The 12,500-nt window shown below is 39.8% G+C and overlaps 1 protein-coding gene and 1 long non-coding RNA gene across 2 annotated transcripts in view; one reads left to right on the plus strand and one right to left on the minus strand.

Annotated features, from left to right (window-relative positions):
- The window catches only part of LOC113652867 (gap junction delta-2 protein), an 18,336-nt gene extending 7,137 nt beyond the window's left edge, over positions 1 to 11,199 (minus strand). The window contains exon 1 of the mRNA XM_047806050.1: positions 10,466 to 11,199. Coding sequence (XP_047662006.1) covers positions 10,466 to 10,536 — 71 coding nt within the window. The 5' untranslated portion in view covers positions 10,537 to 11,199. The remainder of the gene's footprint in view (positions 1 to 10,465) is intronic.
- The window catches only part of LOC125139912, a 7,966-nt gene continuing 4,779 nt past the window's right edge, over positions 9,314 to 12,500 (plus strand). Inside the window, exons 1-2 of the long non-coding RNA XR_007139058.1 lie at positions 9,314 to 9,451; positions 10,062 to 10,116. This is a non-coding gene — a long non-coding RNA (uncharacterized LOC125139912). The remainder of the gene's footprint in view (positions 9,452 to 10,061; positions 10,117 to 12,500) is intronic.

Genomic DNA, 12,500 nt, shown 5'->3' on the forward strand with positions numbered 1-12,500 from the left:
TGAGAATTTGTGTATTCACATTCAGATTACACACAAGTTTAACTCTAAATGACCTCCTGTGTGTTCATGTGTTCACTCCTCTAAATAATCGTTGTTAGCTTCTAGACCAAGTGTTTAACTACAGTACAAACACCTGCCACAAAGAAATAAAGATAGAAAACAATAAAGGAAATAAAAAATAAAGATACAACCTTTTTGTTCCTTTATGTACCATAAAATAAGACCATTTTAATATACCGAATTTGAAAAAAGAATGATGTATGAATAAGGAAATGGCAAGCGTTGGAATAATCCTAAAATAGCACTTGATCCAGCACATAATATTTTTACTTTTTATTTCTATTTTAATATTATGTTCAAAAGCTAATTGTGTTTACAGCTTTTTTGGTTTTTAGTGCATAATAGTTTATAATCCCAATTTCTGGCAATCAAAAAGTGACATAAAGGGAGACGAGTCCACAAAACAAGGACTCATTTCTATTTATTAATCTAAGCAAATACAAAATTATAAAAACAATCTTAAACATTTAAACAAAATAGTAATAAAATAAGAAATAAATAAATCTGAACTGATTTTGGCTGTAACTGTAATCTGTGCTGAGTGAGAAGAACACCGTATTATGTGTCTGTGTGGATATTGGAATGTAAATGTATGTGTGTGTGTGTGTGTGTGTGTGTGTGTGTGTGTGTGTGTGTGTGTGTGTGTGTGTGTGTGTTATTTTGATACACTGATACACACTTGCTTGTACACAGTGAATTGTGTTGGCACAATAGTTTACTATGCTATCCCCCCCCCCCTCTCTCTTGCAAATGTGTGTTGTATTTGTGTTTGACCCATTCCGCTCCTACCCCTCCGGACAACACCCCTCGGGGAATCCGGCGTTCCGAGGAATCTCTATACTATATTGTTTACTTTTTTCTCTACTAATTAAAGGGATAGGAGATAGGATAGATATAGTAGGGAGATAGCGAATAGCGGATATAGTGGAATATGGTCTTATATAGAATATGTAGATATTGTGTCTCATGTATATATATATATATATATATATATTATGATTTTAGATGTATAGTCTCTAATATATATAGGCCGCCCCCCTTATGTATTGTAATAGATATATAGAGGATGATATATATATGAGCACCCCGACCCCGGTGTTCGAGGCCAGTTCACGCTATGTTAGGTTTCTCATTTGTGTATATTATACCTTATACTGGTCTACATTCATTTTCGTCCTCCACCCCTACATACTATATATATATGGAGAGGGAGGGAGGGGCTAGAGAGGATAGAGTGGTATGGCGAGAGATGAAAGAGAGGGTAGAGAAGCGAGAGAGAGATCTAGATGTATCTGAGCTATAAAAAGAAAAAAAGCCAATACTCTCGCAAGAATGATATGCTGTATATAGTCCTTGATTTGTTTACTTTACCCTCACACTATCTGTCTCTACTCTAGATAGCGATAGCTCGGCTTTCCTTCCTTGTCGCTCAGTTACTTTCCTCCGCAGCCCCCCTCCCCACGCCCCCCTCCTCCCATTTCTCATTTTTACTTCCTTTCCCTACCACCCTTTCCAATCCTTATCTTTCTCTGTCTCTCTGTGTGTCTTCTCTATCTTGTTCATATCGATATCTTTTGCTCTCTTGCTCTCTCTCTCTCTCTCTCTCTCTGTCTCTCTCTCTCTCTCTCTCTCTCTCTCTCTCTCTCTCTCTCTCTCTCTCTGTGTGTGTGTGTGTGTGTGTGTGTGTGTGTGTGTGTGTGTGTGTGTGTGTGTGTAGGCCTGACCATCTGGCTGTTAAAGTGTTGTGTATCTCTGTGCATATGAATCACTCGTGACAGGTCATGTTGGTGGTGTTGAACGTCTGTGTGTGAGTTTGTGTTTGTTTTGTGCTTGTGCCTTCCAAAGGAGGCGATCATCTGTGTATGACAATGCAGCACACACACACACACACACACACACACACACACACACACACACTAATGTTTTTTGTTTAAACATTACAAAATCATTATAAATGTGTTATATATTTGTTATAAAGAGAATAATTGTGTTTAGTCTTTGAGAGTTAATAGTCTGTTTAATCCACTAACTTTCACACATTTTCACACTTTGACATGTTTACAGCCCCAGTGACAGCCTATAACTCTGAACACACACACACACACACACACACACACACACACACACACACACACACACACACACACACTATGTAGTGCCTAATGGTTAAGGTGTTGGACAACTAATCAGAAGGTTGTGACTTCCACCAAGCTGCCATCTCCGGGCCCCTGAGGAAGGCCCTTAACCTCAATCACTCATTTGTATAAAAAATAAGATGTAAGTGTCTCTGGATGATTGCGTCTGCCATTCAGAAGGTTAAAGTTTTTATTCCTCTTGTTTGACAGCAATTTGCTAAATGATTCTTCTGATATTTTTATCACTTTATAGTTACATTATATGTTTCTTGAGGCTCATTATGATGTAGATATTTTATGAGCTATTTACCAGAAATTTAATGCATCTTGTGAACACTGTGAAAATAAAACATATCTTTTTTTTTTTTTTTTGCATAGTTATGTTCGAAAACAATTTCTTCAGGATGAGTGAAGACCATGTAAAGATGATGTGCACTTTATATTATTTTTTCACAAACAGCACCTTGTTCTTGCTGAGTGACTTTACTGAGCTCACGTCCTCTGTCTGCTCTTCTACAATCACGGTTAGAAGAGCGTTTGCTGTGGAATTATTTTAAACTCTTAACAACATAACGAGTGCAATTAAAACGCTGACCGAGCTCTGAGGTGAGAGATGGATAAACAAGCGATTAGCTGCTAGCTAATGTTAGCTAGCATCAGATATTCCAGCATCACTGTACAAATAACTTAAATAAAATTATTTCTCTGGTGTGATAAATGAATTCATATGACAATTAGGGCTAACAGGAAAGGCTATGGATTTTTTTAAATGCCTTGTCATTTATCATGCTTGAAATTGTTTCATTAATTATAGATTAATGTACATATAAGTGTCTTACTCTGTTACCTGGACATGTTCAAATTATTTAGCAAAGTTTTTTAATTGTCTTTGTAATTCTCTGTTACCTGAATTATGATTACACAGAAAATGAAGGTTAATTAATGAAATTTGTTCAAACTAAATCGTTAGAATGTCCTTAATGTCGTCATGCTGTTGGCACAAGACAGTCGTCTACAGTTTGTGTTTTTTAGTCCAAAAATATCCATCAACTCTTTTACTTATTAAACCATTGTGAACAAAAGGACAACTGAAAGAAACTAGGACATTGTGCGATGTTTTAACGCGATGATTTCTTAGATTTATTTTACAATATTTTTCCAATGTTAGAAAGGTGGACATTCTGTTGTAGATTTTTTTTTGTATTTCTAGAGAAGTTTTAACATTGATGCCTGTGACCTCCGTGCAGAGATCTAAACTTAGATGATCCTGTAAGCAGTGAAGGGTGAAACAGAGTCAGACAGATGTAAAGGGAAAGAAAAGATAGTAAAAGGAGCAGAAAGTGCACGAGCAGACAAAGTGCACGAGCAGACAAAGTGCACGAGCAGACAAAGTGCACGAGCACACAAAGTGCACGAGCAGACAAAGTGCACGAGCAGACAAAGTGCACGAGCAGATAAAGTGCACGAGCAGATAAAGTGCACGAGCAGATAAAGACTCATGAGATTATTACTGTAAAACCATATATAATAAGATTCATGAAAATCTAATCATCTGACTGGATGGATGGATGGATGGATGGATGGATGGATCAATAGAAGCATAAATTCCTTGTTGTTTTTTTATGATTCTGGAAAACTTTGCTACTGTGATTGCTGTTTATATTCTTAAGAATGTCAGCCAAGTTGGAGCCAAATTCACCACTAGTATGTAGTAGTAGTTTTTTAGTGGTAGTTTTCTATTGCAGCTTAACGTGCATAAACACTCTTATAACATCTTGTCAGTCTAGGAGCGCTTTGCTACGAACGCTGAGGTTCCACAAATAAACTGGAGATCAGTTTACACAGAGGTCTTAGTTAATCACCAAATTAACCAATCAGTCTCTCCAGGAGAAATTAACACAAAATCAATCAAATTGTGATATTTTGAGGAATTTTAAAATTGAAAAACAGATTTTCTGCAGATTTGGGCCGCGACATTATTTGTGACATCACAACATGCATTCAGCCAAAGCCCTGTTTGATTCATGTACATTGGAAATGAGCACAGATCTGAGAGAAAGCTGCAGTGTTGTGTGTACTGTAGCATTTCTGGCTACAACAATCACAAAACTCCTCAAAAACCTGAAGGAACTGATCTCTTCACGGCTTCCAGGAGGATCCAACAGCCACATACTTTACATTTACTATTATTTGTCCCTAAATAAACATTTTAATGATTTATACTGCAACAGTCATGTAGCATCGCTAATCACATGGCATTTGCTTTAATACATTAACCTTAACCCCAACCTTAAAACCAACCCTAACCCTAACCCTAACCCCAACTCTAAACCCAACCCTAACCCCAACCCTAACCCTAACGCTAATCACATGGCATTTGCTTTAATACATTAACCTTAACCCCAACCCTAGCATCGCTAATCACATGGCATTTGCTTTAATACATTAACCTTAACCCCAACCTTAAAACCAACCCTAACCCCAACCTTAAAACCAACCCTAACCCCAAACTAACCCCAACCCTAACCCTAACCCAACCCTAACCCTAACCTTAAACCCAACCCTAACCCCAACCCTAACCCTAACCCCTAACCCTAACCCTAACCCTAACCCTAACGCTAAACCTAACCCTAACCCTAGCTGTGCAATAACATGCGCCGGCCAGTGCCTCACCCTTGGCTCCCGCTACAGCCACGCAGGTTAAGACCCTGTGATGGGGGGGTCATTGTACGTTTCCAAACACCTAACCCTAACCCTAGCCCTAACCCTGACCCCAACCCCAACCCTTAAACCCAACCCTAACCCCAACCCTAACCCAAAACCTAACCCAACCCTAACCCCAACCCCAAACTAACCCCAACCCTAACCCTAACCCAACCCTAACTCCAACCCTAACCCAACCCTAACCCCAACCCAACCCTAACCCAAACCCCAACCCTAACCCTAACCCCAACTCTAAACCTAACCCCAACCCTAAAAACCTAACCCTAACCCAACCCTAACCCTAACCCTAACCCAACCCTAACCCCAACCCCAAACTTAAACCCAACCCTAACCCCAACCCTAACCCAACCCTCACCCCAACTCTAACCCAACCCTAACCACAACCCCAACGCCAAACTTAAACCCAACCCTAACCCCAACCTTAACCCCAATCTTAAACCCAACCCTAACCCTAACCCTAACCCCAACCCTAACCCCAACCTTGAACTAAACCCTAACCCTAACATTTTTTGATTGTCTATGCTGTATGGCTGTGAATATTAATATAATATTCAGATTAAATAGATAATGTGTTCAAATTGGTTAAAATATATAAATAAGAATAGGAGAAACACTATTCTTTTTTTTTAATCTTTACAGAAAGGTTTGCAGGTTTTATTTGGTTGAGACAAGCGCAAGTGATTTAAACCATGCCCACTTTTGGTTTTTAATCCAAATACACATACAAATATTTGGTCCCTGATGCTCCAGAGGCAGGATCCTGTGCTCTTATCAGCACAGCACAGGTTTAATTCCTGGGCAGGGAACCAACACAGACACTGAGGGGTTAAATGTCGATGCCCAGATAAAATGAGTTGCATCAGTATCCATTGTAAAACCTGTGCAAAATCAGACACGTGGATCAGATGATCCTCTGTGGAGACCCTGAACTGGAAGCAGCTGAAAGCAGAAGAGGAAATGTTTGGAGCACTAAACAGATACAGTCACACTCACACGGTGATGCTTCTACTTTCATTGTAGATTCAACAGTAACGTATTCATTTTATACATTGCAGATTTATGGAAAAGATTTATTCGCTCCCTGCTAGCTGACATCACAGCCTCCAATCCCCAAGAGACACAGTGAACTGCTAGGAAATGTATGCTGGAGAAAAAATGGTTCTGTTGATCTCTTACTGCGTGATGCACAGACCCCAATCAGGTAAAGAAGAAAAGAAAGTCTGACACGAGCGTTCCATCCTGTCGTCTGAAGAACGGCACAAATGCTTCACCGGGATCATCGGTGCATTAGATTAGCTGTTCATTACAGACAGGTTAGCATTGTTTGACAGACTTGGAGCTCATCTGCAGTGACTAATGGATATATTAATCTTCCTTTAAATAAACACGAAACCTTGAAGTCTGATCTCCATTTTAGGTTCCAGACCTGCTGCTAGACTCCATTACAGAAAAACTAAACCCATTTACATCTTTAAAAAAAGAGAAACTGTCCTTTTAAGTTGTAAGCTGCCACGAGCTGTATCTGCTTTCTCAAGACATATAAAACCACATCCTCTTTGTGTGATCCCTTCTTCATATCATTACATTTCAGAATGGAAACGAGTGTGTAAATGAAATAAAAAGCTTTTCTAGTTGTAATTTAATCCTCACACAGTTTATTTACATCATTTACCAACTCATATTTTAACCTTCTGCTCTTCTGTCCCTAAAATGGCAAAAACTAGGCTCTCTCTCTCACCATCTCTCACGAAGCTGACTAGATTCAGCCTTGTATTCCCTATTATAGACATAACCCTTCTTCAGAATTCATCCTGAACCAAAACGACCGTTATAAATCTCATCACACAGACTCAGTCATAATCCTATGTCATGAGAAACAGTATTTATGAATAATAAAGAATTTGAAAGATATCTCATCCACTAGATTCACAAACAAAAATGTACCCAGTTTAAAAACCCCACAAAAAACCCTGCGAGATATAAAACGAACGAAGCGAGCCGCTATAAAAAGACGCATTGCTAATTATAGTCGCAGGATCGTAATCACGACTGTGATGGTGCTAGTGATCACAGGAAGCTGATTGCTTGCACTGAAGTACAACTGAACGGTTGTGTGTAGAATAATGAATGAGAGATGAGTGCAGTGGAATCATTCTGAACCCAGAAGTGTGTCCTGAGCAACGGTTTGAGCTTCCTGTGCAAATCAGTGTCGTGATCACAACAAGAGTATTTAAAGGACAAAATGAGGCAATGTAAAAGATGGATGTGGAAGAGATGAGCTGCAGATCGATGTTTCGATAAGCAACGAGAAAGCGAAGCATGCACGATTTGTTTTATTGTTATGTTCCTCAAATTAACGGAGAAGTGTCGCACTGCTTACAGGTGAATTTATCAACAGCATCAGTGTTAATAGCATTACGTATCGAATTAGCAACAGTCCGTATGTATATTTCTGAATAGTAGAGAATTTGTAGAACATGATAAAAATTAAAGGGGTCACGGTAGCTTAGCGGTTAGCATGTTCCCCTCACACCTCCAGGGTCGGGGGTTCGATTCCCACCTCCGCCTTGTGTGTGGAGTTTGCATGTTCTCCCCGTGCCTCCGGGGTTTCCTCCAGGTACTCCGGTTTCCTCCCCGGTCCAAAGACATGCATGGTAGGTTGATTGGCATCTCTGGAAAATTGTCCGTAGTGTGTGTGTGCCCTGTGATGGGTTGGCACTCCGTCCAGGGTGTATCCTGCCTCGATGCCCGATGACGCCTGAGATAGGCACAGGCTCCCCGTGACCCGAGAAGTTCGGATAAGCGGTAGGAGATGAATGATAAAAATTAGATTAAGCCATGACTTCAGCACAAGTGCATTACATGGCTAAGGTCACCAACTTCCTTCCGATTGTTTGTGTTTGGATGAATTTCATCAGTCTAAACAAAATCCCTTTGTGAAAGTAAACAAATAATGGAAAATTCACATAAACAACAAATTACATTAAAAAAATAAAGAATTCTGAAAAGAAAAGGATCATTTGGAGAAAAAATATTCCATGTAAAACGCATCACGTGGTTACATTTTGTACATATAAATTAGTTTGCATTCACAGTTTGTACCTGAAGATTTGACTTATCCTGTTAACCACTCTGAATGATGAGAATGTTTTTTAGCACAATGCCACGGAGGGAGTGTTTGTGTTCGATACTACGTGCACTTAACATGTCATTTTATTCATTCTGATTGTTTTAGGAATAATTTACCAACAGCTTTACGGGAAACATTTGCGATATATTCGGGTCTCGTGTTCACTCTCATTCTGCCTGAACATTACTGGTATAAATGACTAGCTAGTCAAATCGCTATCCTCTGCTATCTGTTAGCAAGTGTGTGCTTGACAACCATATTTTCCCAGTTGCTTAGCAACAGTGTTCTCATGACTTTCATTTTTTGAAAGAAAAGTGATTTTCCAATGTCAAAAGCCCAAATTCAGGTCTAGTTCAGTTGAACCGTTGACACAACGATACAGACACTGGCACAAATTTCACGCAATTGACTAATGAATGTAAAACAGCATACAGATAAACCTCATCTGTGTGAGGAGGGTGTTGTTGCTTAGTAACCATATCCCTATGCTGTATGATTGATGAATATTATAGAATTCGGAGCCAAAGGAAATTGTCTGTCGGTGAGATAACGATTGGCTCGAATGATTTCTCAGATCGATCCTAAATCTTAGATCAAGCACGTGGTCCAAAATGACTTCAGTTCCCATTTCTCACTGTAGATCCGAACGGAAATTACTTCCTGTTTATTGTTTTAATAAATAACCATGCTTTTATCTTGTTATATACAACCACTTAAATGTCTTTAATTGTGTAAAGAAACATATTGGAGGAAAAATAAAATACGTAGCAGAGATCACCGGTGCTTCTGCTGAGCAAGTACATACTGTACGCACAGCTAGCTGTGCTGTGAGCCGAACGTGTCGCGTGGGACTCGAACCTAAGCACATTTTAAATCAAAGTTCTGTGCATGAATTGTATAGTGGAACTGTTTAACTTCTACCATTTACACTGAAACTAACACATAAAAACTAGGAGAACAGTCACTACACAGCAACAGCATACAAACTTCAAGCAAGACAAGTGACAAGTTGCTGCTTATTAGTTTGAACGTACGCTATAGAAGGTCGTTTAGCTCCGGATTAGTACGAGGCGCTGACAGTATTCTGTTCCCATGCAAGTTAAACCTTCGGTGACAAGAAATGAAAAAATGACTGACAGTATGCAAGAACTTGATTATGCATCCATCCATCTATCCATCCATCTATCCATCCATCTATCCATCCATCTGTCTCCTGTACCACTTCTCCTACACAAGGTCGCAGGGATCCTGGCCCATATCCCAGGGCTCCAGGACACTTATAACAGGGTGTCAGTCCAACGCAGAACAAACTACAGACAGTTTACTGACGCTAATCAGCCTACAGTGTGTGTCTTTGGATGGGAGGAGAACAAAGAATATCAGAGGAAAACACCGGAGGAAGGTACAAGTATCAAACCGCTGACACTGGACATGCAAAGCAAGTGTGTTCTCTAAGCCACAATGTTCTCCAAAGTGCAGAATAGCAGAAAACACAGAATATTATTATTGTTAATAATGTCTAAGAATAGAAATAATAGTTTTTATGTTTTAATTTTACACTTTATTATGGTTTATTGTGGTTGCCAGATAGTTTCATATGTCTGCTTTCATGGATTTTTTAACTAGATTATCATTTTTTTAAATAATAATAATAATAATAATAATAATAATAATAATAATAATAATAATAATAATAATAATAATAATACATATAAAAAAATCTAGCAATGCTTTCAAACAAATATTTATTTATTTATCTTTTTAAAAATTTCATTATTTTATAAATATCTGATATTTATGCTCTATAACAAGGATATTAATAACTTTAGATGAAGGAATAAAAATAAACTCAATGTAGAATGTGTTCTTTGTAATAGATGTCACCTGAGCTCTTCGTGTATCTGACGCTATTTAAACATTGTGTTAGCAATAGTGTGTGTGTGTGTGTGTGTGTGTGTGTGTGTGTGTGTGTGTGTGTGTGTGTGTGTGTGTGTGCTCCCCTCATCCTATAGGATTAACACAAAGCCCCACCAGCATATGATGACCCAGCACGTCGCTCTTCCTGCTGTAAGTGGACCAGTGTCTACAGAAATGCACAGTTTATGTGAGCTGTTTTATTTCATGGCCATTTTAGATGTTGCCTGACTGGACACAGGTCATAGGTGAGACTGCAGTGGGGCTCTTACCTAAGCTGAGTATTGGAAATCCATGTGTTCAACCATTAAGTCAATTCTCACAATGTAAAATTGATTCATTTTATAGAGGCAATGTTCACTAAGTCTAAATTCACTTTCCTTCCTGAGTTGAATGAAGCAAAAGGTTCCAGTGGGATGAAATGATCTCTCTCATGATTCTGACACATTCCTCACACCAGGAACCAAATGGTTTTAGTGCAAACACAAAGAGGTCTTCTTACCTCCCGATCATAGTGGAGTGCTGTTGAACGGCAGCCTCTAGGAGGCGTTCGAGGATGGTCCACTCCCCCATGGCTGGTTACTGGAAGCATCCACTAAATACTACGTACTGCCACGGCGCTCCTCAGACCTACTGAGGTCTGTTCTCTCCTTCTCCCTGTGTCTCTGTGAGAGTTAAGCAGCAACAGGAGGAAGTGGAGTAGAGTAGAAGAGACCTACTATGAGAGCTTCTGAAATCCCATGATGAGAGTCTATGTGATGAAAGCGTGAGCCGAATCTTCACTTCGCTTCACTTCACGCTGACCCTGGATGCCCCTGCACTTCAGACTCGCCCTCACTCAAGCCTTACGCTAAAACACACTCGTCCTTTCTTTCATCTCTTATAATCCATTAGTAGGCATCACGCGATCTCCGTCAGTCACGATGCCTCACACGAACACACGGCAAGTATCAGTTGCTCCACGTTTATCTTCTTTCCTGTCTTTAGATGTGTCTATCCAGCGCTGGAAATTTCACCGCTACGTCTGCGTCGTTATATCTTTCTCCCATCCTTCCATCTCTTTTTCTTTTTCAGCCCTTCATTCTTTTTATCCTTTCTCCCTCTACTGCTCCCTCTGACCCTTCTGTCACTACGAGTCTCTCCTCCAGCACTCTCGAGGCTTCTGCTTTCCTCTCTCTACCCCTCCTTCTTGTGTTCTCCGCTTGCTTTGGCACTGTCACAGTGAGTGAGCGTGGCTTTCCTCTCTCTCTCCCTCCCTCTATCCCTCCCTCCCTCCCCTTGTCTAGCTCTCTCTCTCTCTCTCTCTCTCTCTCTCTCTCTCTCTCTCTCTCTCCCTCTCTCTCTCTCTCTCTCTCTCTCTCTCTTGCTTTTAAATATGTTCAGATTGCTCCTGTGAGAAGCTTTGATTTCCTGGAAACATCTCTACTGTTGTTATTTTCATGGCACTTCTCTCACCTGTTTCCTCCTTCATCACTCTTTTGTTCTCTATCACAAGGTTTTCACGTGTGTCCATGAGATTAGTGAGAGGAATCGCTGCTCTACACCTTCCTCAATCTCTTTCTCTTTATCCACCCCTCCCACTTTCTCTCGCTACCTCTCGCTTCTCTCATCCGAATGCCACCCAAAGCATTCCGTCCCTCCTTTCATCATCAGACGCTGCTTTCACTTCTACGTGCCTTTCCTTTGACAGGGATGTGTGGAATGGAAAGAAAGGATGTGCTTACAGCTTTAAACGGCAGATCGCTTCCTCTAAAATATTTTAGTATTTAGGAATCAGTTATGGCAGTAATAAGAGTATTCGGCTTCAGATTTACACCCTTCACTGTAAACAAACGAGAACAAAACCAGAAAACCCGTTTATACAAAACTTTAAAAACGGTGTAAAAATGTGAGGCTGGAAATTCAGCATCCTGCAAATAAACAGTTCAAAAAAAGAACCTGTGCTTTCATGCATTATTCATTCGAAGGTATTTGAAGATAACTCTCTGTATCTGCTTCCTTTGTTAGGGGAACATTTGTAGTTGTGCGTTACCATGGAAACACGATCTCTGGTAAAATGTACATAACTGCGTTTATGTTTGTATTGCTTTGTTTCATTGTTAGAAAACTGGATTTCTCGACAATATCGTGTTTTTCTGCTGAAGCACGGCGTCTCTAAAGGGGATTTATACAACCTGAGAAACAGAAACCAGGAGTTTGCACAATAATGTAGTGCAGAAGTGTGTTTGGGTGAAAATAAGTTCAAAATGCATTACATTTGTTTACTTAATGAAGTATAAAATAATTACTCCTTTACACACACACACACACACACACACACACACACACACACACACACACACACACACACACATACTGTACATACACACATACACACATTGTTGTCTGTTGTTTGTTGCAGGAAGAAATCTTTTTAAAGGCATTTGGGAGCTGAAACTGACCTAAATGCAGCCAACCATATTTAATGTCTGTGGGCATTTCATTTAACGTCTGGTTCATATCAAGCAGGAGATAAAGGTCCAAGGTAGTGGAGATGT

Source organism: Tachysurus fulvidraco, chromosome 22 (genome assembly GCF_022655615.1).
Source record: "Tachysurus fulvidraco isolate hzauxx_2018 chromosome 22, HZAU_PFXX_2.0, whole genome shotgun sequence".
Lineage (NCBI taxonomy): Eukaryota > Metazoa > Chordata > Actinopteri > Siluriformes > Bagridae > Tachysurus > Tachysurus fulvidraco.